Here is a 25,154-nt window from a genome sequence, read left to right as displayed (position 1 = left end):
ATGTAGATTCTTCAGTAGTAGCCACCCTTTGCCTTGATGACAGCTTTGCACACTATTGGCATTCTCTCAACCAGCTGCATGAGGTAGTCACCTGGAATAAATTTCAATTAACAAGTGTGCGTTACTTTTTTTAATGCACTTTTTCCAAGAGACCTGGTCCAATAGCAGCAGAGGGAACAATGTTTCAGACAAAACACTATAAAAACACAGTACAACAATTACATATTACATTAAAAACACAAGTCTTGACTAAAAACAGCTGTCGTAAAGACAATTACACTCTGATACATACATCGATCAAGTGTTTAAACTCCACCAATGAAACTATTTGTTATGTCCGTGCAGCAAACAGAGTAGCATTTGAGTTACTTGTATAGTTAAGTCAGAAACTGTAAAAAATGTTTGCATTTTAAATCATAACAATGCATATTAACTTCTTAAAAGTTAATTTGTGTCATTTCTTTCGTTCTTAATGCATTTGAGCCAACCAGTTGTGTTGTGACAAAATAGGGGTGGTATACAGAATATAGCCCTATTTGGTTAAAGACCAAGTCCATGTTTTGGCAAGAAGCGCTCAAATAAGCAAAGAGAAAACGACAGTCCATTATTACTTTAAGACAAGGTCAGTCAATAGGAACATTGAGAACTTTTAAAGTTTCTTCAAGTGCAGTCGAATAAACCATCATGCTCTATGATGAAACTGGCTCTCATGAGGACCGCCGCAGGAAAGGAAACCCCAGAGTTACCTCAGCTGGAGAGGATAAATTCATTAGGAGTTACCAGCCTCAGAAATTGCAGCACAAATAAATAATTCAGAGTTCAAATAACAGACATCAACTGTTCAGAGGAACCTGTGTGAAATCAGGCCTTCATGGTCAAATTGCTGAAAAGAAACCACTACTAAAAGACACCAATAAGAAGAAGAGACTTGCTTGGGCCAAGAAACATAAGCAATGGAAATCTGTCCTTTGTTCTGATGAGTCCAAATGAGATTTTTGGTTCCAACCGCTGTGTCTTTGTGAGACAGAGTAGGTGAACGGACGATCTCCGCATGCGTGGTTCCCACCGTGAAGCATGGAGGTGGTGAGATGGTTCTTTGTTGGTGACATTGAATTCTAAATAAATCAAGGCACACTTAACCAGCATGGCTACCACAGCATTCTGCAGCGATACTCCATCCCATCTGGTTTACGCTTAGTGGGACTACCATTTCTTTTTCAACAGGACAATGGCCCAACACACACCTCCAGGCTGTGTAAAGGCAATTTGACCAAGAGAGTGATGCATCAGATGACCTGACCTCCACAATCACCCTACCTCAACCCAATTGAAATGGTTTGGGATGAGTTGGACCGCAGTTAACAAAAAGCAGCCAAGTGCACAGCATATGTGGGAACTCCTTCAAGACTGTTGTAAAAGCATTCCTCATGAAGCTGGTTTGAGAATTCCAAGAGTATACAAAGCTGTCAAGGCAAAGGGTGGCTACTTTGAAGAATCATAAATATATTTTGGGTTTAACACTATTGGTTACTACATGATTCCATGTGTTATTTTATAGTTTTGATGTCTTCATATTATAGAAAATAGTAAAAATAAAGACAAACCCTTGATTGAGTAGGTGTCCAAACGTTTAACTGGTACTGCCTATGTAATATACGGTGCCCTCCATAATTGACAATTGCAATTTTTCTAAGACCCTCGTTGTGGCACCTGATCACACAACTGAACAMTAGTCCAGGTGCCAAAACTAGAGCCTGTAGGACCTGCCTTGTTGATAGTGCTGTTAAGTTAGTGCAGCGCTTTATTATAGACAGACTTCTCCCCATCTTAGCTACTGTTGAATCAATAGGTTTTGACCAATGCAGTTTACAATCCAGGGTTACTCCAAGCAATTTAGTCATCTCAATTTCCAAATGATTTATTACAAGATTTAGGGTTTGTTGAATGATTTGTCCCAAATACAATAGTTTTTGTAATATTTAGGACAAACTTCCCACCCATTCTGAAACTGCAGCTCTTTGTTAGATGTTGCAGTAATTTCAGTCGCTGTAGTAGCTGAAGTGCATAGTGTTGAGTCATCCGCATAACTAGAAACTCGCTTTACTCAAAGCCAGCGGCAAATTGCTAGTAAAGATTACTTTTTCAATGGGCCTAGACAGCTGCCCTAGAGAATTCCTGATTCTACCTGGATTATGTTGGAGGCTTCCATTAAAGAACACCCTCTGCTCGGTTAAACAGTTAACTCCTTATCCACAATATAGCAGGGGATGCAAAGCCATACTTTTTCCAGCAGCAGATCATGATCGATAGTGGTTTTTGTGGAGTGGAAACATATAGAAGCAACAACGGCTCAGCCGCGAAGTGGTAGGCCACACAAGCTCAGAACGGGACCGCCGAGTGCTGAAGCACTTAGATAGTAGTCAGTGTCGCAACCGAGGACAGACTGAGTTCCAATCTGCCTCTGGAAGCAACTTCAGCACACAAACTGTTTGTCAGGAGCTTCATGAAATGGGTTTCCATGGCCAAGCAACCGCACAAGCCTAAGATCACAATCTTCGTCGGCTGGAGTGGTGTAAAGCTAGCCACCATTGGACTCTGGAGCAGTGGAAGCGCGTACTCTGGAGTGATGAACAACCATCTGGCAGTCCGAAAGACAAATCTGGGGTTGGTGGATGCCAGAAAATCGCTACCTTCGAATGCATWGTGCCAACTGTACAGTTCGGTGGAGAAGGAATAATGTCTGGGCCTGTTTTCATGGTTCAGCCTAGGCCCCTTAGTTCCAGTGAAGGGAAATCTTAAAGCTACCGCATGCAATGACATTCTAGACGATTCTGTGCTTCCAACTTTGTGGCAACAGTTTGGTGAAGGCCCTTTCCTGTTTCAGCATGACAATGCACAAAGCAAGGTACTTACAGAAATGGTTTGTCGAGATCGGTGTGGAAGAACTTCACTGGCCTGCACAGAGCTCTGACCTCAACCCCATCGAACAGCTTTGGGATGAATTACAACGACGACTGCGAGCCAGGCCTAATCGCCCAACCTCACTAATGCTCTTGTAGCTGAATGAAAGCAAGTCCCCGCAACAATGTTCCAACATTTAGTGTAAAGCCTTCCTAGAAGAGTGGAGGCTGTTACAGCAGCAAAGGGGGGGGGACCAACTCCATATTATTACCCATGATTTTGGAATGAGATGGTCAACAAACAGGTGTCCATATACTCCTGACCACGTAGTGTATGTGACAATATGTAGCAAAATTAGAAAGTGATTTTTTTTATATTGGATAAAAGTAGAGCTGGTATATCATACACTGCAGTTGAGGAACAATAGGAAAGTAATTCTGCTTTGAATGTTGATAAACTTGTAACCCCACTTTCAGAAAATGGCCCTTGAATTTGCTATACCAAGGTTGTCACATGCACAGGATACAGAAGGTGTAAACGATACAGTGAAGTGGTTACATAAATATTTTATAATTATTAGACGACGCTTACCAACACACTTGTCTAAACTGATGGGTGATGGCAAGGAAATGCTATAACCACATCTAGCTAAGTGGATGGGTCACTATTGTCTAGACATGTACACATGTTCATGAAATAGAAGGTCGTAATCACCCCCGACACACGTGGCTAATTTGATGGGTCATGTAATAATCAGGCCAAAGTGGAGTCTTTTGTTTAGACATGTAAACAATGAACTGGCATAATCCCAAATCATATACTATAAATACAAACTGTCATAGCTTTAGCTACCTTCAGATTCATACTACAGCTAACAAACTAYGTTCATTGTTAGCCAGCTAACATTAGGCTATAATTAGCAAAGCAAATGGATTTCTGATTAGAATATTACTACACAGATCATACACAACGTTAGCAAGCGAGCAAGCAAGATGGAGGCGTGCATGGCTATGCAGTCATGGGTGAACAGGGAGTAAAGGAGGAGGCTGAGCACGCACCCTTGTGGGGACCCTGTGTTGAGGATCAGCGAACTGGTGGTGTTTTTTCCTACCTTCACTACTTGGGGGCTGCCCCGTCGAGAAGTCCAGGACCCAGTTGCACAGGGCAGGGTTCAGCACCCAGGGCCCCGAGCTTAATAAGCCTTGGAGTGTATTAATGGTGAAGACTGAGCTATAGTCAATGAACAGCAATCTTCGATAGGTATTCCTCTTGTCCAGATGGGATCYGGCAGTGTGCAGTGCAATGGCAATTGCATCGTCTGTGAATCTATTGGGGCGGTATGCAAACTGAAGTGTGTCTAGAGTGTCAGGTCAAGTGCCTCTCAAAGCACTTCCTGATGACAAAAGTGCTACAGGGCGATAGTAAATTCAGTTACCTTTGCTTTCTTGGGTACAGGAACAATGGTGAACATCTTGAAGCAAGTGGGGATATAAGACTGGGATAGGGAGAGATTGAATATATCCGTGAACACTCCAGCAGGCTTGTCTGCCCATGCTCTGAGGACATGGCTAGGGATGCCGTCTGGGCCGGCAGCCTTGCGATGTCTTACTCACGTCAGCCACAAAGAACCACAGAATTCGGGCCACTGTGTTATCCTTAAAGCGGAGGAAGGTGTTCAGCTTGTCCGGGAGCAAAACAGTGTCCGCGACGTGGCTGGTTTTCTCTTTGTAGTCTGTCTCGTGTCTGAGCCGCTGAATTTTGACTCCACTGTCTCTGTACTGACATTTTGCCTGCGATTGCCTTACGGAGGGAAAAACACACTATTAAACCATATTCCCAGTCACCTTMCCATGGTTAAATGTGGTGGTTCACACTGTCAGTTTCGCGCGAATGCCACCATCTATCCACATTTTCTGGTTTGGGTAGGTGTTAGCCACAGTGGGATCACCACCTATAGACTTCCTGATAAACTCAATCACCATGTCTGTGTAAACGTCAATGTTATTCTCGTTATTCTCAGACGACACTCGGAACATAACCCAGTCCAAGTAATCAAATTAGGCATGGATTCCAATTGGTCAAGCCAGCGTTTAATAGACCTTAGCACGAGTACTTCCTTTTTGAGTTTCTGCCTATAGAATGGCAGCAGCAAAATAGAACAGTGATCTGATTTGCCAAAGGATGAACAGAGGAGGGCCTTGTAGGTCAACCCGGAGCAAGTACTACAGTCAATGTGTTGGTAGAACTTGGATAGCGCTTTCCGCAAATTTGCTTTGTTTAAAATCCCCAGCTACAATAAACGCGGCCTCAGGTTATGTGGTTTCAGTACAGTGTAGTTCCTTGAGGGCAGTCGTGGTATCGGCGAGGAAATATACACGGCTGACTATAACCGAAGAGCATTCAATTGGGAGGTATTACGGCCAGCATTTGATTGTGAGGTATTCTAGGTTGGGTGAACAAAATGACCTGAGTTTCTGTATGTTATCACAATCACACCATGAGTAGTTAATCATTAAACATACACCACGGCGTTTCTTATTCCTGGAGAGTTTATTTTTCCTTTCTGCGCGATGTACTGAGAACTCAGCTGGCTGTATGGACGTGGAGAGTATATCCCGAGAGAGCCATGTTTCTGTGAAACAGAGTATGTTACAATCCCTGATGTCTCTCTGGAAGGAGATCCTCGCCCTGAGCTCATCTGCTTTATTGTGCAGAGACTGAACTTTAGTGAGTAATATACTCGGAAGCGGTGGATGTGTGCATGCCTCGAGTCAGACTAGAAATCCACTCCGAATACCTCTTCTCCACAGATGGCGTCTAGGAGCAGCCTCTGGTATAATTTCAATTGTCTCGGGGGGTACGAATAAAGGATCCAATTTAGGAAAGTCATATTCCTGGTCGTAATGCTGGTGAGTTACTACCGCTCTGATCTCCAAAAGATCTTTCCGTCTGTATTTAATAACAAAACATTTGCTGGGCTAGTAATATAATAAAACAAACAAAATACCGTAATTTCCGGACTATAAGCCGCTACTTTTTCCCACGCTTTGAACCTCGCGGCTTATACAATGACGCAGCTAATTTATGGATTTTTCCCGCTTTCACAAGATTCATGCCGCCAAAAAACTGAGCACCGTCACAATGTGATGTAAATCGAGCGCGCTCAAACRTCCCATCATTCTGATTACGGTAGTCATTTTGTCACCCTCATCATGGCAAAGACACGGAGAAATGCATATGATGCAGCTTTCAAMTTGAAGGCGATCGATCTGGCTGTTGGAAAAGGAAATAGAGCTGCTGCACGGGAGCTTGGCCTTAATGAGTCGATGATAAGACGTTGGAAACAGCAGCGTGAGGAACTGATTCAGTGCAAAAAGACAACAAAAGCTTTCAGAGGGAAGAAAAGCAGATGGCCCGAACTAGAAAATGAGCTTGAAGACAGGGTCAACACACAGAGAGCAGACGGCCGAGGTCAAATTTATATGCCACTCGCGCTCCAGCTTTGCATTGGTTTTGCTAGCTAAGGGGCTAGATGTCAAGATCACGCTTCTTGGTTACAGCAGAGACAATTCTAGGCTGAGGACCAGTCTGAATAGCTAACATTCTACTCCTTCTAATGGCAGAAAGGCCAGTCTCTTTGGCAATCTCCAAATATGAACATTCTATCATTAATGAGCTCGGAGTTGATCCTGATTCGATAATCCTCACCGCTTTCCTTCAATCACAACAATTATTCAAGTATTGGTACGCTAACTTTTTTGTCTCCGTAGAAAACYTTAATCCGACTGAAAGCCAAAACAATCGCCACCGCAATGAAGTTTGAGGATTTTAGAGGTGGACCATCGTGGCGTCTAAGATTTGAGACGTAAAGGCCTGTCCATCAGGGTACGGACGAGTCTGTCAGCAGCTCCCTCCCGACTACGAGGAAAAAGTCAAACGCATGACGATGCCAAAAGAAAATTCCCAAGAGGAATTGTTGTGAAAGTCAACAAGAAAGGTTAGATGACGGAAGGCCTAATGCATGAATGGCATACGGAGTGTTACGGCAAGCGACCGGGAGGATTCTTTCACAAGAACAAGGCATTGCTCGTGTTGGACAGCATGAGGGCCCGGTAGGCACCTGCGGCTTATAGACATGTGCGGCTTATTTATGTACAAAATACATCTTTTTTTTATTTTTTTTATTCAGTGGGTGCGGCTTATATTCAGGTGCGCTTAATAGTCCAGAAATTACAGTACTGCTTAGAAGCTAGAAGCAAAGCTGCCATGTCTGTCAGCGTATAAACTACGAACACAATTAAAAAWTTTATCCATGGGAATTTTAATGCACAGAGATACCATGAGATCCGAGGCACATTTTTATTTTTATATATACTGTGACCAGATGCATAATTATTTCCAGTCATGAGAAATCAATAGATTAGGTCCTAATAAATGTATTGTTTCAATAGACTGATTTCCTTATTTTATAAATTTTACCTTTAACTAGGCAAGTCAATTAAGAACAAATTCTTATTTTCAATGATGGCCTAGGAATAGTGGGTTAACTGTCTTGTTCAGGGGCAGAACGATGAATATGAATTGTAACTCAGTAAAATATTTGAAATTGTTGCATATTGCATTTATTTTTGTTCCGTATACATCAGAAAGTTWAAAAAACTCATTTGAGATTCAAGCTGCGAAAATATTCTGCAGCCATTAGACACCCTCCCCACAGTGAGCCACCAGGCCAGTTGTTATCGACGCAAACAATTAGGTCATGAAAGCATGCATGTGTGTGGAATGATGAGCAAGGTACTGAAGATATTCGATCACATCCTGTTAACGGAAATAAAACTGCGCATGCCCAAAGAAGTTCCATAAGGTTTAACCCGGTGGTTTAAGCCAGATGTCGTATGTACCCAGTGTCTTAATACATTCTAGAAAGACTTACAAGACCAAAATACAGATAAAGCTAGAGAAACATTCTAATACAAGGGGTGATGCTCTCATTCCATGCCCAGAGTATTATGTCATCTCACCGGCTCTCTGTTTGGAGTTCTTGGATTTGGTTCCCTCCATGAGAAAAGGGAACATCCTGCTGGCAGGGTAGACCTTACACAGCATGCCCATGATGGCTCGCACGTCCTTCCTAACCACGTCTTTAGACTCCCCCACCTGAGGGGGGGGCAACAGAGCAAACAAATAAGTAAACACTCAGGAGGGTTAGAGTTAAAGACCAGTCAGGGCAGTTCAACTGCAATCTGGGACTGTTTCCCCCTCTCCTATTTAAATAGGCAAGTCAGATAAGAACATATTCTTACTTACAATGACAGTCTACACCGGCCAAACCCGGACAACACTGGGCCAATTGTGTGCTGCCCAATTGTAGGAATAATTGTCAGATTAGAGWTGATTAACTTGAAATATTTTTTGGGGTGGTGGTGGGGGTGAGTCAGATGGCTCCTGTTCACATGGTGAGTCTCCAGCGAAGTGCGGGACGAGACGCCTGTGCCACTGCAACCAGCGCCACGACATTGTAATTTATCACTCACACCCCACCACAGCTAATTACATATGTTGGTAGCGAATAAACAACCCCTTATAGTATATAACAGATCTATACCCATACCAGCACAGTACCGCTCAGCGTGAAAAAGTTATCAGTGAAACACAGGTTGAGTCTCAAACGCCACCCTATTCGCCATGTAGCACATTACTTTTGACCAGGGCCCATAGGGCTCTGGTAAAAGTAGTGCACTATATAGGTATTGGGTGTAATTTGGGACATAGCCTTGATCCCCCAGTGATGGACCTTGAGGACGAGGTAGGGGATGAAGGAGTTGGCCTCCTGTTCACTGAGGTGGTAGTTGTGCTTGCTGAGGCTGAGGAAAAGGAGCTTCAGGTATTCCAGGGCCTTCATCAGCACACTGGTGTTTGTGTCAAAGAAGCGCAGAGTGTACCACTTCAGGACCAGGTCTAGGCAGGCCACCGTTGCCTCGTGTTCCTCCTCCAGACACTACACAAGGGATGATGGGAGGAGAGAGAAAGGTAGAGGGTTAACTTTATTCATTCACACATGTAGGATTGCTTCCAAAATGAAGGTAGGGTCACCATGATGTTTATACTGGTTATTTCCTACTATTCATCAAGTACTATGGAAATCATGTGTGGCTCAGTTGGTGAATCATGGCACTTGTACCAGGGTGGTGAGTTAGATTCCACAGGGGACCAGTATGAAAGGTATGCTCTCACTACTGTAAGTCGCTTTGGATAAAATGTCCTGCTAAATGGCATATTTTAGTATTAAATTAAATCTAATCTAGACTTGGTTTCCTCTATCGTAATCGCTCCTCTTTCACCCCAGCTGCCAAACTAACCCTGATGACCATTCTACCAATGCTAGATTAAATCACTGCTTTGCGTGATGTATTGTCATCTCTACCTTATTGCCCTTTGTTTTGTTGTCTGTGCCCAACATTGTTTTTACCCTGTTTTGTGCTGCTGCCATGTTTCTACCATGTTGTCATGTGTTGCTGCCATGCTGTGTTTCTATAATTCCAATTATAACAAAGTCAAAAATAAGCATTTAGTTGTATTTTGAGGTTGTGGCTGGAATTGCTGTATTTATTTAGTTTGGGAATTTACATTAGTTATTTTTGACCGACTGGATAAAAAAAAAAAAAATTTGCTTAGCAAACCAGATATTAACGTTTTCTACGGAGACAAAAAAGTTAGCGTACCAATACTTGAATAATTGTTGTGATTGAAGGAAAGCGGTGAGGATTATCGAATCAGGATCAACTCCGAGCTCATTAATGATAGAATGTTCGTATTTGGAGATTGCCAAAGAGACTGGCCTTTCTGCCATTAGAAGGAGTAGAATGTTAGCTATTCAGACTGGTCCTCAGCCTAGAATTGTCTCTGCTGTAACCAAGAAGCGTGATCTTGACATCTAGCCCCTTAGCTAGCAAAACCAATGCAAAGCTGGAACGCGAGTGGCATATACATTTGACACCTTAGATGTCTTAGTTATACATACTTCATAGTTAAAAGCAGTGGCGTTAKACTACATTAGCTTTTAAACATTATATTGAAAATTATATCGTTGGCATTTCGAAATACACTACATGACCAAAAGTATGTGGACACATGCTGGTCGAACATGCCATTCCAAAATCATAGGCATTAATCTGAAGTTGTTCCCCACTTTGCTGCTATAACAGCATTCACTCTTCTGGGAAGGTATTCCACTATATGATGAAACATTGCTGCGGGGACTTGCTTCCAGTCAGCCACAAGAGCATTACTGAGGTCAGGCACATCACCAAAGGTGGTTCGCATCGGAAGGTGATCGATGGGGTTGAGGTCAGAGCTCTGTGCAGGCAAGTCCTTCCACACCAATCTCAAAAAAAATAAAACGTTTGTATGGACCTCACTTTGTGTATGGGGGGTGAGCCCATGTGCACATTGGTGTCCCCAGAGGTACGAGACACCTGTGCCCCTGCTACCAGCCCCCTGACTAAGGGTGCAACTCATCATTCACAAATTCTACTATAACTGGGTCAGCTCACCTGTTATGGCTGTGAAAGCACAGAGTTGGTACTAGAAGTCTATGTACGCATATGGTCTCACCTCTATCATGGAGTTGATGGCCTTGATGTGGTGCTGGAAGTCATGGTGGAAGAGTTCCTCCTGAAGCCACTTAGCCACACAGGGAGCCATCTGAACTTTAAGCTGCTCCACATACTCATCGCGAGGAGACCCAAAGTTCCACTTTAGCGTCTACAACACACAGGGGATAGATTTAACTCACACACAGTTTACTCAAATGGCAAACGTGAACTACACTTCTGAAAATTCACCACCAAGCACTTTTGCCCATAGATGCGCACACACTAGGACTAACCCCATTTAATTGACAGGCATTGGAAATATTTTAGGCACAAGACACCCATCTGAGTTGCGCCTGTCTCAGCCAACTGAATAAGCCATTGCAGAAGACGCAGGGATGGCACACCAAGACATGTGCTATTGAAATTGTATATGGTTATATTATGTAAGAACAAAAGGTGCAAATCTAATTAGTATATTATTTTATAAATGTGTTTTCAGAATTGTATGGTTTACTATAGTAAACAAAAATAAAATCAAACATTAAATCCGTCAACTAAAATGAATTCATTAGGCTCTAATCTATGGATTTCACAACTGGGAATATAGATATGCATCTGGTCAGACACACAAAAAAAAGGGCATCACAATGTAGCTCTGGATCGTGTCACGGTATCTCCGCATTCAAATTGCCCTAGATGTTAGTTGACCAGAGTTTATTCCTGCCCATAGCAAAACCCTACCGCGGGGAACTCAGCAAACCGCTCGKCCACACAACGCCATACACGTGGGCCTGCGGTTGTGAGGCCGGTTGGACGCACTACCAAATGTTCCGAAACGGAGGCGGCGGCGTAATGTAGAGAAATTAACATTCAATACACTGGACATCCCTGCAGTCAGCATGCCAATTGCACATTCCCTTAAAATATCTGTGGCATTGTGTTGTGTGACAACTGCACATTTTAGAGTSGCTTTTCATTGCCCCCAGCACAAGGTGCACCTGTGAAATGGTCGTGCTGTTTAATCAACTTCTTGAAATGCCACACATGTCAGGTCGATGGATTATCTTGGCAAAGGAATGCTCACCAACAGGGATTTAAACAAATGTGTGCACAATTTGAGAAATAAGCTCATGAAACCAAGACTTTACATGGTGCATTTATATTTTTGTACAGTGTATTAACATTAATGCCCAACATTCACTTTCATTTAAAGGCACTCAGCGATATGACGTAGATGCAGAAAGTAAACAGCATAGTGGGCACGATGATCAACTTCTGCTGTTTTGGTGCCCTGGCTAACCAAGCTGTGAATGACAGAGCGAATTCTTGCATCTCGCTCATCTCAAGATCTGTGGTGCTGCTCGTGGCCAACGTCCTTTTGCTGAACCAACCAGATTTTTTTTTGTAGACGGCACACACAAATTAGCCTAATTGTAGCCTAAGACTTACCTACCGGTAAATACGGTAGTTGTTTATAAGGTCTACTTAAGACAAAATGTCTAAAGGTCTGCAGTACAGCAGCATTTCATTGATGTAAAGGATGACACCAAATAAAATGGAACGCAAACTGTAAACAGCGGTTTGCATACAATAGTTTGACAACGAATAAGACAAACCAATTGAACATTAAGCAAACCAGAAAAATAAAAGGCTCTTGTTCTTTGGCTCCCTCGAGTCATTTGGGTCTTAATTATTTCACCAAACAAGCTCAGTACATATAGTTATTAAAAACACAGGGTGTGTCTCTGGAAAATGTTWAAAAATTGACCAAATCGATTAGTTGAAAGAACAGACGACTCTCGGTCGACCAAGATCTTTTTTGGGGTCGGGGACAGCCCTATTACATACACACCTTCAAGTTCTTCTCGTCTTTGACACGCAGATCCTTGCCGTTGGGCACCATGGTGAAGATGGGACCAGACTTGTCCTCCTCTTTACCCTTACCCAAGGGCTTCTTCCCAGCAGCAGCCTGGAGAGAGGTGGGGGATATAGGTTCAAAGGAGCATCAAAGCAGAGCGATGGGGGACTGGAAACTGACCCTTAAAGGAATTGGGGGGGGGAGAACAGTTGATTAATAGGCAAGAACGCAACAAATAAGCACAGTTGTGAGTCCACCTCTAACACTGTGTGCCTGGAAAAAGAGAGATGATCGTGGTGGAGGTTTGTGTGCACGATTCCATTAATGGCAGTGTGTGTGCCATAAAAAGAAAACCATGTTCCTGTCGAAAAGAAACATGCATGTCATCAACAGTAGCAGATAGTACGAGTACCCTTACAAGTGCATTTCCTTTCAGGCAGAGGCCTGAGGTACCTGCTGTTTACAGTTATTCCCCCTGGCTGAGCCTTTAGCTTGACTGGCACTAGGCTCCGTGTCCAGGCTGGTGTTATTGCTCCCGTTGGAGCTCCTGCTGCTGTTTAGGGTGGAGTTCAACTCCTGAGACCTCCACTAGCCACACAAAACACCAGGGTCGTGTTCATTTGGCATGAAATGGAACATAACTGATAAAACTGATGGTACCTGGACTTGTAGTACAACAAATGCTAGATTTGCTACAGCGTGCCCTAATAAACATTGTAAAGAAATCCCTCCATTCTGGATGACCACAGTCTTAACTGACTGATTCTTCAAAAAATAAATTGTTGATTAATACTTCTATGATCAATATAAAACAAGCATACTGCCTAGGTGGCCATCATCCAAGGGAGAATTAAAGTGGAACTTTGGCATGTTCTAGCACCATGATCAAACTATGAGACATGAGGTACAGTACATGTAACACAAACATGGATATTGGTGACGCTCCTAAAATGGCGAACACGAGAACAGCTTTGACTCACTCACCTTTCCTTTGGCCGGTAGTGCCCCTGGCTTGGCTTTCTTTGGGTCGGCAACTGCATATTCTTCAATGGGACCCTGGGTTTTGCTCAAAGCTAAGGGGATGCGAGGGAGAGAAACATGGATTTAAAGAGGCTTTTCGCACCAAAAAAAAAAGGCAATTTGTTAGAGATGCCTATGGGTCAGTACAAGTTGAGTCGTTTTGCTTTGCTTTTAGTGTTAGCTATATTTGAGGTCTGGATTGAAGGAAAGAAAGCGAATCAATTTCTACTTTTTGCTCAGGGATGGCCAACATCAATGCTCGAGGGCCACATTAGTACTTCAAAATGAAACTAAGGCAGCATAAAGAAAAATTAAACAATCACGTAATTCACCAKGACCTCATTCCGTCCGCCTTTTACCCCTCTCCCTGGATTATATAATTCCTTTAGTGCTGTACGTGAACCCACCTGCAAGGGCTTTGGCTGGGTGGACGCTGGATACAGGCTTGGTGGGGGCAGCTTTAGCAGGACCAGCTGATTTAGCAGGCATCACATCCCTGGCCTTGTCCAGCATGGCAACCACCTGGTCCTTAGAGGCAGGCTAGAGAAGAAATGTATTATCATCAATTAACTTCAAGACAGTGTTAATCGCAAGCATATTGGGAGTGGATTTAAAGATACAGGTAACTGCCAAAATAAAGGACACGCCAACATTGTCTTGATAGGGTGTTGTAGTCACACAAACCAGATGGGATGGCGTATCGCTACAGAATGGTGTGGTAGCCATGCTGGTTAAGTCTGCCTTGAATTCTAAATAAATCAGACAATGTCACCAGCAAAGCACTGCCACACCATCACACCTCCATGCTTCACAGTGGGAACCACACGTGCAGAGATCAGCCGTTCACTTAACTAAGTCTCAAAGACACAGCAGTTGGAACCAAAAATGTCATTTGGACTCAGACCAAAGGACAGCTTTCCACCGGTCTCATGTCCATTGCTCGTGTTTCTTGGCCCAAGCAAGTCTCCTCTTCTTACTGGTGTCCTTGAGTAGAAATTTGTTTGCAGCAATTTGACCATGAAGGCCTGATTCACGCAGTCTCCTCTGAACAGTTGATTTGAGAGGTGTCTTACTTGAGCCTTGTGAAACACTTATTTGGGCTGCAATTTCAGGCTGGTAACTAATGAACTTATCCACTGCAGCACAGGTAACTCTGGGTCTTTCTTTCCTGTGGCAGTCCTCATGAGAGGCAGTATCATTGCGCTTTGGTTTTGCAATTGCACTTGAAGAAACTTAAAAAGTACTTAATATTTTCCAGACTAACTGACCATTTCTCTTCGCTTACTTGCCATAATATGGACTTGATCTTGTACCAAATAGGGCCATCATCTGTATACCACCCCTACCGAACTGATTAGCTCAAACGCATTAAGGAAAGAAATGGCCCAAATAACTTTAAGGCACACCTGTTAATTTAAATGCATTTCAGGTGACTACGTCATGAATCTGTTTGATAGAAGGTCAAGAGTGTGCAAAGCAGTCGTCATGGGTGGCTACTTTGAAGAAACTCAAATTATATTTATTTGGTTACTACATGATTCCATGTGTCATTTCATAGTTGATGTCTTCACTATTATTCTACAATGTAGAAAATATAACATGAGAACAAGCAGACAAGCGCTCATAAAAAAAGTACCCTTGATTCTTGCGATACAGGCATTTGGAATATCGCGTAAAACATTCATTCAAAATAATTAGACAAATCAAATTTAGTCACATGTGCCAAACACAACAGGTGTAGAGCAGAGTGAAATGCTTACTTACGAGCCCCTAACCAAAAAAGCAGTTAAACATTAATATTTTTAAATAAGAAATAAAAAGTAACAAGTAGTTAAAGAGCAGCAGTAAAATTTTAATAGCGAGACTATATGCAGGGGGGTACCGGTACAGAGTCCATGTGCGAGGGCACCGGTTAGTCGAGGTAATATTTACATGTAGGTAGAGTTATTAAAGTGACTATGCATAGATAACAGTAGCAGCTGTGTAAAAGAGGGGGGAGGCAACGCAACTGGGTAACCATTTGATTAGATGTTCAGGAGTCTTTTGGCGTGGGCGTAGAAGCTGTTTAGAAGCCACTTGTACCTAGACGTCGTGCTCTGGTACCGCTTGCCATGCGGTAGCAGAGAGACCAGTCTATAACTAGGTTGGCTGGAGTCTTTGGCAATTTTTAGGGCCTTCCTCTGACACCACCTGGTATAGAGGTCCTGGATGGCAGAAAGCTTGGCCCCAGTGATGTACTGGGCCCCGTARGCACTACCCTCTAATGCCTTGCGGTCGGAGGACGAGCAGTGGCCATACAAGGCAGTGATGCAACCAGTCAGGATGCTTTCGATGGTGCAGCTGTAGAACTTTTTGAGGATCCATGCCAAAAATGTTTCAGTCTCCTGAGGGGGAATAGGTTGTCGTGCCCTCTTCACGACGGTCTTGGACCATGTTAGTTTGTTGGTGATGTGGACACGAAGGAACTTGAAGCTCTCAAACTGATCTACTACAGCCCTGTCGATGAGAATGGGGGCGTGCTCAGCCCTCTTTTTCCTGTAGTCCACGATCATCTCCTTTATCTTGATCACACTGAGGGAGAGGTTGTCCTGGCACCACAGAGCCAGGTCTTACCTCCTCCCTATAGGCTGTCTCGTCGTTGATCAGGCCTACCACTGTTGTGTCATCGGCAAACTTGATGTGTTGGAGTCGTGACTGGCCGTGCAGTCATCAGTGAACAGGGAGTAAAGAAAGGGGACTGAGCACGCACCCGAGGAGCCCGTGTTGAGGATCAGCGTGGCGGATGGGTTACCTACCCTTTTCACCTGGGGGGTGGCCCATCAGGAAGTTCAGGATCCAGTTGCAGAGGGAGGTGTTAAGTCCCAGGGTCCTTAGCTTAGTGATGAGCTTTGAGGGTACTATGGTGTTGAACGCTGAGCTGTAGTCAATGAATAACACTCATAGGTGTTCCTTTTGTCCAGCTGGGAAAGGGCAGTGTGGAGTGAAATAGAGATTGCATCATCTGTGGATCTGTTAAGGCGGTATGCATATTGGAGTGGGTCTAGGGTTTCTGGGATAATAGTGTTGATGTGAGCCATGAACAGCCTTTCAAAGCACTTCATGGCTAGACGTGAGTGCTACGCGTCACAAAGCTTCCTTCAATCATGCTGCCAAACATACCCTCGTAAAACTGACCATCCTACCAATTCTCGACTTCTGCGATGTKATTTACAAAATAGCCTCCAACACTCTACTCAACAAATTGGATGCAGTCTATCAGTGCCATCCATTTTGTCAACAAAGGCCCATATACTACCCACCACTGTGACCTGTACGCTCTCATTGGCTGGCCCTCGCTTCATACTCGTCGCCAAACCCACTGGCTCCAYGTCGTCTTTGCTAGGTAAAGCCCCGCCTCATCTCAGCTCACTGGTTACCATAGCAGCACCCACCCGTAGCACGTGCTCCAGCAGGTATATCTCACTGGTCACCCCCAAAGCCAATTCCTCCTTTCCTTCCAGTTCTCTGCTGCCAATGACTGGAACGAACTGCAAAAATCACTGAAGCTGGAGACTCACATCTCCCTCACTAGCTTTAAGCACCAGCTGTCAGAGCAGCTCACAGATCACTGCACATAGCKGATTCCAACTACCTCATGCTCATACTGTATTTATTTATCTTGCTCCTTTGCACCCCAGTATCTCTACTTGCACATTCATCGTCAGCACATCTATCACACCAGTGTTTAATTGGTATATGGTAATTACTTCACCATGGCCCATTTACTGCCTTACCTCCCCTATCTTACCTCATTTGAACACTATATATACTTTTTCTACTGTATTATTGACTGTTTATTCCATGTGTAACTGTGTTGTGTGTGTGTCAAACTGCTTTTCTTTATCTTGTCCAGGTCGCAGTTGTAAATGAGAATTTGTTCTCAACTAGCCTACCTGGTTAAATAAAGGTAGGAAAGATATATATAAAATACATTTTAGGCAGGTTACCTTCGTGTTCTTGGTCACAGGAATTATTGTGGTCTGCTTGAAACATATTGGCATTACAGACTCGGATAGGGAGAGGTTGAAAATGTCAGTGAAGATACTTGCCAGTTGGTCAGCCCATGCGTACAGTACACGTCCTGGTAATCCGTCTGGCCCGGCGGCCTTGTGAATGTTGACCTGTTCGAAGGTCTTACGTCGGCTGTGGAGAGCGTGATCACAGTCTTCCGGGAACAGCTGGTGCTCTCATGCACGTTTCAGTGTTATTTGCCTCGAAGCGAGCATAGAAGTACTTTAGCTCGTCTGGTAGGCTTTTGTCACTGGGCAGCTCTTGGCTGTGCTTCCCTTTGTAGACTAATGGTTTGCAAGCCCTGCCACATCCGACGAGCGTCAGAGCCATCTTACACGGAACCAAAACCGGCTGCCACGCGTGCGCTATCGTGCATAAATGTATTTTGTCCCCCTACACCAAACGCGATCATGACACGCAGGTTAAAATGTCAGAACAAACTCTGAACCAATGACATTAATTTGGAGACAGGTCGAAAAGCATTAAACATGTATGGCAACTTAGCTAGTTAGCTTGCACTTGCTAGCTAATTTGTCTTATTTAACTAGCTTGCTGTTACTAGCTAATTTGTCCAGGGATATAAACATTGAGTTGTTATTTTACCTGAAATGCACAAGGTCCTCTACTCCGACAATTAATCCACACATAAAACGGCCAACCGAATCGTTTCTAGTCATTTCTCCTCCTTCCAGAACTTATATGATGATCGGCATCTAAACTTTCATAGTATTACCACGACGACCGGCAAAATAGTTTGTCTTTCAATCACCCACGTGGGTATAACCAATGAGGAGATGGCACATGGGTACCTGCTTCTATAAACCGATGAGGCAGGACTTTCAGCGCGATCTGCGTCAGAAATAGAAAGGAGTTCTACTTTAGCCCTTGGCATCGCAGACGCTTGTTGGCACGCGTGAGCAGTGTGGGTGCAATAATTGATAATAATTAACATGTATTTCTACATATATTTTGAAACGCTCGCGCACGCGATGTGTCCGGTCTGGTCAGCATGTAAGCCCTGTATTGACGCGTTACCTGTTTGATGGGTCGGAGGACTTAGCGGGATTTCTTATAAGCTTCCGGGTTAGAGTCCCGCTCCTTGAAAGCGGCAGCTCTACCCTTTAGCTCAGTGCAGATGTTGCCTGTAATCCATGGCTTCTGGTTGGGGTATATACGTATGGTCACTGTGGGGACGATGTCGTCGATGCACTTATTGATGAAGCCAATGACTGATGTGGTGTACTCAACGGCATGGGAAGAATCCCGGAACAAATTCCAGTCTGTGCTAGCGGAACAGTCCTGTAGCTTAACATCTGCTTCACCTGACCACTTTTTTTTTATTGATCAAGTCACAGGTGCTTCCTGCTTTAATTTTTGCTTGTAAGCAGGAATCAGAAGCATAGAATTGTCAGATTTTCCCAATGGAGGGCGAGGGAGAGCTTTGTATGCTTCTGTGTGTGTGGAGTAAAGGTGGTCTAGAGTTCTTTTGCCCTCTGGTTGCACATTTAACATGCTGATAGAAATTAGTTAAATGCAGGAAACTTGAATCTGGTTTAAGTCGCCGGCCACTAGGAGCGCCGGCTCTGGGTGAGCGTTACTGTTTGCTTATGGTGGAATACAGCTCATCGAGTGCGGTCTTAGTGCCAGCTTCAGTCTATGGTGGTATGTAGACAGCAATGAAAAATTATGAAAACTAGGTAGATCGTGTGGTCTACAGCTGATGATACTACCTCAGCCGAGTAATACCCCGAGACTTTTAGATATTGTGCACCAGCTGTTATATAGAAAAATAAATACTCCGCTGCCCTTCGTCTTACCAGACACCGCTGTTCTATCCTGCCGGTGCATCATATAACCATCCAGCTGTATGTTGATAGTGTCGTCGTTCAGCCACGACTCAGTGAAGCATAGATATTATGGGTTTTAAATGAACCGTTGGTAGTTTAATCTTCCGCGTGGGTTATCAATTTTATTTTCCAAAGATTGCACGTTTGCTAGCGGAATGCAGTAGGGATTTATTTGATCCCCTACGGCCCCTTGTTCTCCACCTTCTCTTCACACAAATGACGGGGATCTGGGCCTGCTCCCGGGAAAGAACTGTCATTCACGGCGGGCTCGTTAAAGGAAAAAAAGGATTCTGCCAGATTGTGCTGAGTGATCGCAGTTCTGATGTCCAGAAGTTATTTTCAGTCAGTAGCAGCAACATTATTTACAAAATAAGTTTAAAAAATTTAAATGCAAAGAATCTAACAAAAAAAAAAACACTATTGGATAGGAACACGTAAAACGTCAGCCTTTTTCTCCGGCGCCATCTTAAGTATGGTGTTCATATTGCCCAGCCCTACACCTTTTCAGGTGCCGCTGCAGAATGTACAATTGGGTGAAGATCTGGTGAGAGTGCCATGGTATACATCATTTGTGTGCTCATCAAACGAGTCAGTGAGCACTSGTGCCCTGTGGATGGGGGCATTTATCCTGGAAGAGAAGCCTCCCATCAGGATAGAAAATGATTCACCATAGGTTGAAGGTAATCCCTCACAATATCTGTATTTATTGGCATTTACATTMCCTTCTAAGGGGTTGAGAGGACCTAAACTATGTCAGGAAATTACACCCCATACTTTGTATCCCTGTATTGACAATCCCCCTAACCAGGAAGTGATAACACAGATCACACCAATGGAGAGAAGAACTGAATGTACTTAAAATATCCAAAGAATTTGTCCAAAATCCATGGTCAGTATTGCACATCCACGTAGAGTGCTATCAGAAAGCAATACTTTTCCCACATTACAGCCTTATTCTAAAATGTCTTAAATACCCCCCCCCCCCCTCTCAATCTACACACAATACCCCATAATGATACCTGAAATATCACATTGTTTAACCTCTTGACGCTAGGGGTCAGATATATATATTTTTTTTTATAACGTTCCCAAGGTAAACTGACTATTTCTCAGGTCCAGATCGTAGAATATGCATATAATTTACAGATTAGGATAGAAAACACTCCAAAGTTTCCAAAACTGTCAAAATATTGTCTGTGAGTATAACAAAACTGATTCTGCAGGCGAAAATCACACTCGGAAGTGTTTTTTTTATTTTTTTATCTGTGTTTCCTGGCCCGTCTTTCTTCCATTTAAAGTGGTATCAACCAGATTCTTTTTCCAATGGCTTCCTCAGGCTGTGATCAGGCTTTAGACATTTTCAGGCTTTTATTTTGAAAAATTAGCAAGATCTTTCAAAACTAGTCAGGTGTCATTTGATTAGTTCCTGCGCGCAAGAGAGGTAGCTCTCCATTTTCTTTCTCTCTTTTATTGAATAGGTTACGGTCCGGTTGAAATATTATTGATTATGTTTGTGAAAAACAACCTGAGCATTGATTATAAAAAACATTTGACGTGTTWCTACGATCATTACGGATACTTTTTGGAATTTTCGTCGAACGGAACGAGGCTTTGTTTTTCTGAACATAACGCGCAACCCAAATGGCGTTTTTTTGTTATAAAAGTAATATTTATCTAACAAAAATAACATTTGTTGTGTAACTGGGAGTCTCGTGAGTGCAAACATCCGAAGATTATCAAAGGTAAGCGATTAATTGTATTGCTTTTCTGACTTTCGTGACCATGCTAATTTGGGGCTAGCTCTTAAGAATAAGAATGCTGTTCTAGCATTGATTGATAKTCACAAAAGCTTGGATTGCRTTCGCTGCAAAGCATATTTTCAGAATCTGACACGATAGGTAGATTAACAACAAGCTAAGCTGTGTTTTGGTATATTTCACTTGTGATTGCATGATTATAACTATTTTTAGTAATATTTTGCGCCCTGCAAATCAGCGGTTGTTTAGGAAAATGATCCCGCTAAAGGGATCCGTAGCGCAGAGAAGTTAAAGCACCTTTGGCAGCGATTACAGCCTCAAGTCTTCTTGGGTATGACACAGGTGAGAAACTTCTCCCATTCTTCTCTGCAGAGCCTCTCAAGCTGTGTCAGGTTGGACGTGGAGCATCACTGCACCGCTATTTTCAGGTCTCTCCAGAGATGTTCGAGCGGGTACAAGTCCGGGCTTTGGCTCGGCAACTCGAGATTCAGAGACTTCTCCCGAAGCCACTCCTACGTTCTCGTGGCTGTGTGATTTGGGTCGTTGTCCTGTTGGAAGGTGAACCTTTGCCCCAGTCTGAGGTCCTGAGCACGGTTTCATCAAGGACTTCCGTACTTTGCTCCTTTCATCTTTCCCTCGACCCTTCGTCTCCCAGTCCCTGTTGCTGAAAAACATCCCCACAGTATGATGCTGCCACCACCACCATGCATCACCGTAGGGATGGTGCCAGGTTTCTTGGCATTCGGGCCAAAGAGTTCAATCTTGGTTTCATCAGACCAGAGAATCTTGTTGCCATTGTCTGAGAGTCTTTAGGTGCCTTTTAGCAAATGCCAAGCGGGCTCTCATGTGCCTTTACTGAAGAGTGGCTGCCGTCTGGCCACTATCATAAAGGCCTGGTTGGTGGAGTGCTGCAGAGATGTTTGTCCTTCTGGAATGTTCTCCCATCTCCACAGAGGAACTCTGGATCTCTGTCAGAGTGACCATCGGMTTCTTGGTCACCTCCCTGACAAGGCCCTCCCCCTGATTGCTCAGTTTGGCCGGACAGCCAGCTCTATGAAGAGCCGTGGTGGTTCCAAACATCTTCCATTTAAGAATGGAGGCCACTGTGTTGTTGGGGACATTCAATGCTGCAGACATTTTTTTCTACCCTCCCCCAGATCTGTGCCATGACAATATCCAGTCTCGAAGCTCTACAGACAATTCCTTCGACCTAATGGCTTGGTTTTTGCTCTGACATGCACTGTCAACTGTGGGACACTATATAGAAAGGTGTGCCTTTCCAAATCATGTCCAATCAATTGAATTTACCACAGGTGGACTCCAATCAAGTTGTAAAAACATCAAGGATGATCAATAGAAACAGAACGCACCTGATCTCCATTTCGATAAGGTATTTATTTTATTTGCAATAATGTCTAAAAACCTGTTTTCGCTTTGTCATTATGGGGTAGTGTGTGTAAAAAGCAATTTATTCAATTTTAGAGTAAGTGACGGGGTCTGAATACTTTCCAAATACACTGTACATACAGTAGAATAAAAACAAGACATGCACAGTTGATCTCCTTAGTCCCCTACCTTCAGTTTGCCTGTGGCCTTGTTCATCTTGTCGAAGCCCAGGTGCATCATGAAGATAGGCAGGACATCCTGGGCTCGCTTCCTTACGTCAACGTTGCGGTCCTCCAGGCAGCCGAACAGGGGGGGTACACACAGCATAAGATCAGAGGGCACTGAGCGCATGGTGGGCAGATGCACTGCCAGCCAGCCAAGCACCTGAGGGAGGAAGGAGCGGGAGATTGAATCAGGTGTCACTCAAGCTTTAAAATGAAAGAGTTTGGCCAATTTTCTTTAACAGACTGTTTTAAAGGGCGCCTCTGACCATTCCCTTTGAAATGACTTGCTGCAAATAAGAAATACAGGGCAACAAATGTAACAGCTGTTATACTGACATCATGATGTGTACTAAAATCTTCAAATCACAAACCCTATCCATAACACCCACCCCCTTCCCCCACACACACCTCCTGTCTGAGGAAAGGATTCTCCCTCTTCAGCTCTTCAGACAGCTCTTCTCCTTCCAGCCACTCCTTCATACCAGTCTGCTCCACCCAGGAGTTCAGGGTGGCCATGGCCGCAGCACGCACTGTGTTCTGAGGAAAGACAATGAGAAGTGTGGGTTTGACCATACGTGTGTGCGCGCGTTTCAGTCTGTGATAGAGAGAAGGGATGTTTATGACACGTGTGTACCTTAATATCCCCCAACACAGTGATGACTGGTATGCCCAGGGTCTTGACATGCTGTTTGAGGGCAGGGCCCATGGCAGTGGCCATCTGCTGCATGATCGACAGGGTCTGCTGGACCTGAAACAGAAAGACGCACACAGAATCATTTAACAGATCACATGATCAAGTCAAGGCAGTAATGACAAAGCACTGATTATTATTTTTTAATTCATGTGTCAATTCTGGAGACATGGAAATGACAGTCCCAGCAGTACTCCCCACACACACTTCTGGCATGCAATTTATACTGGTGAGATTATGTTGGTGAGTGCTGCGGATTATCATTAAAGTCACAGTACATCGCGCAACAAATCAATCAGATAGAAGGGAAACTGACATGTGGGCAGACTGCTCTAAACTAATTCACATTTAGGCCTAAGTGACGGTACGGTAGTGGTCACGCATCTCTGCAATGTAAACCCATTTAAACACTCCCATTTAGAGAAACACTCAGGATGTAACACTAACCAGGATCTTGTTGGAGTCACTGAGGCGTCCCTTCAGTGTGATGGGCAGGTTTCCCACGCTGGGCTTGATGAACTTGGCCTCAGAGAGCACTGCAGCCACCTCATTCAAACCCTCCTTACGGATAGTCCAGTTCTTATCGCCCACCTTCGACACCATGTCCTCTGTGATCTTATCACTACAGAGAAAGAGAACATGTCAGAAGAGCCATTTCTTTGACCGTGATGAAATGCATCCAGTTCTTTCAGTTCTAAGAACTGATCTGATAAGAATGGATTTGTGAAAGCAATACAGTATAAATGCCACCACATTACTTTAACCTTAGAACAATGGCTGCCTGAAGGACAATACCTCTGACAGTCTTGGTATCATTCTACCCAGAGCTTTTTAATTTTTTTAAAACGTTTGCTTAACAAAAAAACTCAGGTGCACCACCTAATTTTAGATCTGGTGTGATGCTAACCCATACAGTTAAATAAGTGGTGCTACTCATGCACTCACGGAAGCAGCTATTGCAAAGCTAGAGAAGTTCTTTAGTACAGTGTTTCCCAACCCTCTTATCAGGGACCACCAGATGTTACACAATTTTGTTGCAGCCTTAAACTGGCACACCTAATTCAATTAGTCTACTAATGATCAACCCCTTGACTAATTGAAATTGGGTGTGCCAGTTTAGAGCTAAAACAAAAAGGTCTGGTGGTCCGAGGATAAGGTTGGAAGTACCGCTCTAGTACATTGATGTGCTAACCTGATGTCAGTGCGAGGCAGGAGGTCCATGATGTCACCTGCACCCCCCTCTTCCTTGGCCTCTTCTCCCTCCTCCTGCCCCCCTGTCCTTTTTATGGAGCCTCTAGTGGGGGCAGGGGGAGTCTGGCCCTGCATCTGTGACAAAGCAGAACCAAGATGAGTCAATCACAGAGCCAATATGGAAACTAAGTTACGCCTGGAAACAGTGTAAAATAAAAAGTGGGCATTCTTGCACTGATAATATTTAGTGCGAAAATATTTTGGGCATTTAAGAGGCTATAATTCAATTTCACAATAACAAAAGTATTTGATAAAAAGGCACATCATTTGGTAGATACATTTAAGGATAGATACAACATACCAGGTACTCCAAGTGTCAAGTAAGCTAGAGATATTTATGAAGATGTGTCAACTAAAATACTACCTTCTCAAACTCTGCGTCGATTTGAGCGAGCAGTGCTGCCTTCTCATCCTCAAAGAACATACGCAGTGAGGCACCCATGTACAGGTACATCACCCCCAGCAGAGAGATGGCTGCTGCTCGTATAGCCTGCGACACACAGGTTAAAAAGGCAGTCATTTGTTTCACCGTTTTTAAAATATCTTAATTGTGAACCAATCCATCTACCAGAGA

The 25,154-nt window shown here is 43.7% G+C and overlaps 1 protein-coding gene and 1 non-coding gene across 4 annotated transcripts in view; both read right to left on the bottom strand.

The window, feature by feature from the left end:
* Window positions 1-25,154, bottom strand: part of LOC111973879 (cytoskeleton-associated protein 5) — a 93,459-nt gene that overhangs the window by 33,284 nt on the left and 35,021 nt on the right. For all 3 annotated transcript variants that reach the window (XM_024001321.1, XM_024001320.1, XM_024001322.1), the window contains exons 19-30: window positions 24,945-25,070; window positions 24,522-24,655; window positions 23,777-23,951; window positions 23,273-23,386; window positions 23,047-23,175; window positions 22,604-22,798; window positions 13,782-13,914; window positions 13,339-13,427; window positions 12,349-12,465; window positions 10,516-10,665; window positions 8,696-8,899; window positions 7,923-8,058 (exon numbers count right to left, since the gene is read on the bottom strand). In XM_024001321.1, coding sequence (XP_023857089.1) covers window positions 7,923-8,058; window positions 8,696-8,899; window positions 10,516-10,665; window positions 12,349-12,465; window positions 13,339-13,427; window positions 13,782-13,914; window positions 22,604-22,798; window positions 23,047-23,175; window positions 23,273-23,386; window positions 23,777-23,951; window positions 24,522-24,655; window positions 24,945-25,070 — 1,702 coding nt within the window. The remainder of the gene's footprint in view (window positions 1-7,922; window positions 8,059-8,695; window positions 8,900-10,515; window positions 10,666-12,348; window positions 12,466-13,338; window positions 13,428-13,781; window positions 13,915-22,603; window positions 22,799-23,046; window positions 23,176-23,272; window positions 23,387-23,776; window positions 23,952-24,521; window positions 24,656-24,944; window positions 25,071-25,154) is intronic.
* Window positions 8,330-8,438, bottom strand: LOC111975230 (small nucleolar RNA SNORD67). The gene has a single exon (XR_002878794.1). It is a non-coding gene; the product is annotated as a small nucleolar RNA SNORD67 (small nucleolar RNA).

Source organism: Salvelinus sp. IW2-2015, linkage group LG15 (genome assembly GCF_002910315.2).
Source record: "Salvelinus sp. IW2-2015 linkage group LG15, ASM291031v2, whole genome shotgun sequence".
NCBI classification, from domain to species: Eukaryota; Metazoa; Chordata; class Actinopteri; order Salmoniformes; family Salmonidae; genus Salvelinus; species Salvelinus sp. IW2-2015.
The sequence above is the reverse complement of the archived record's forward strand: the minus strand, read 5'-3'. Positions and strand labels throughout refer to the sequence as shown.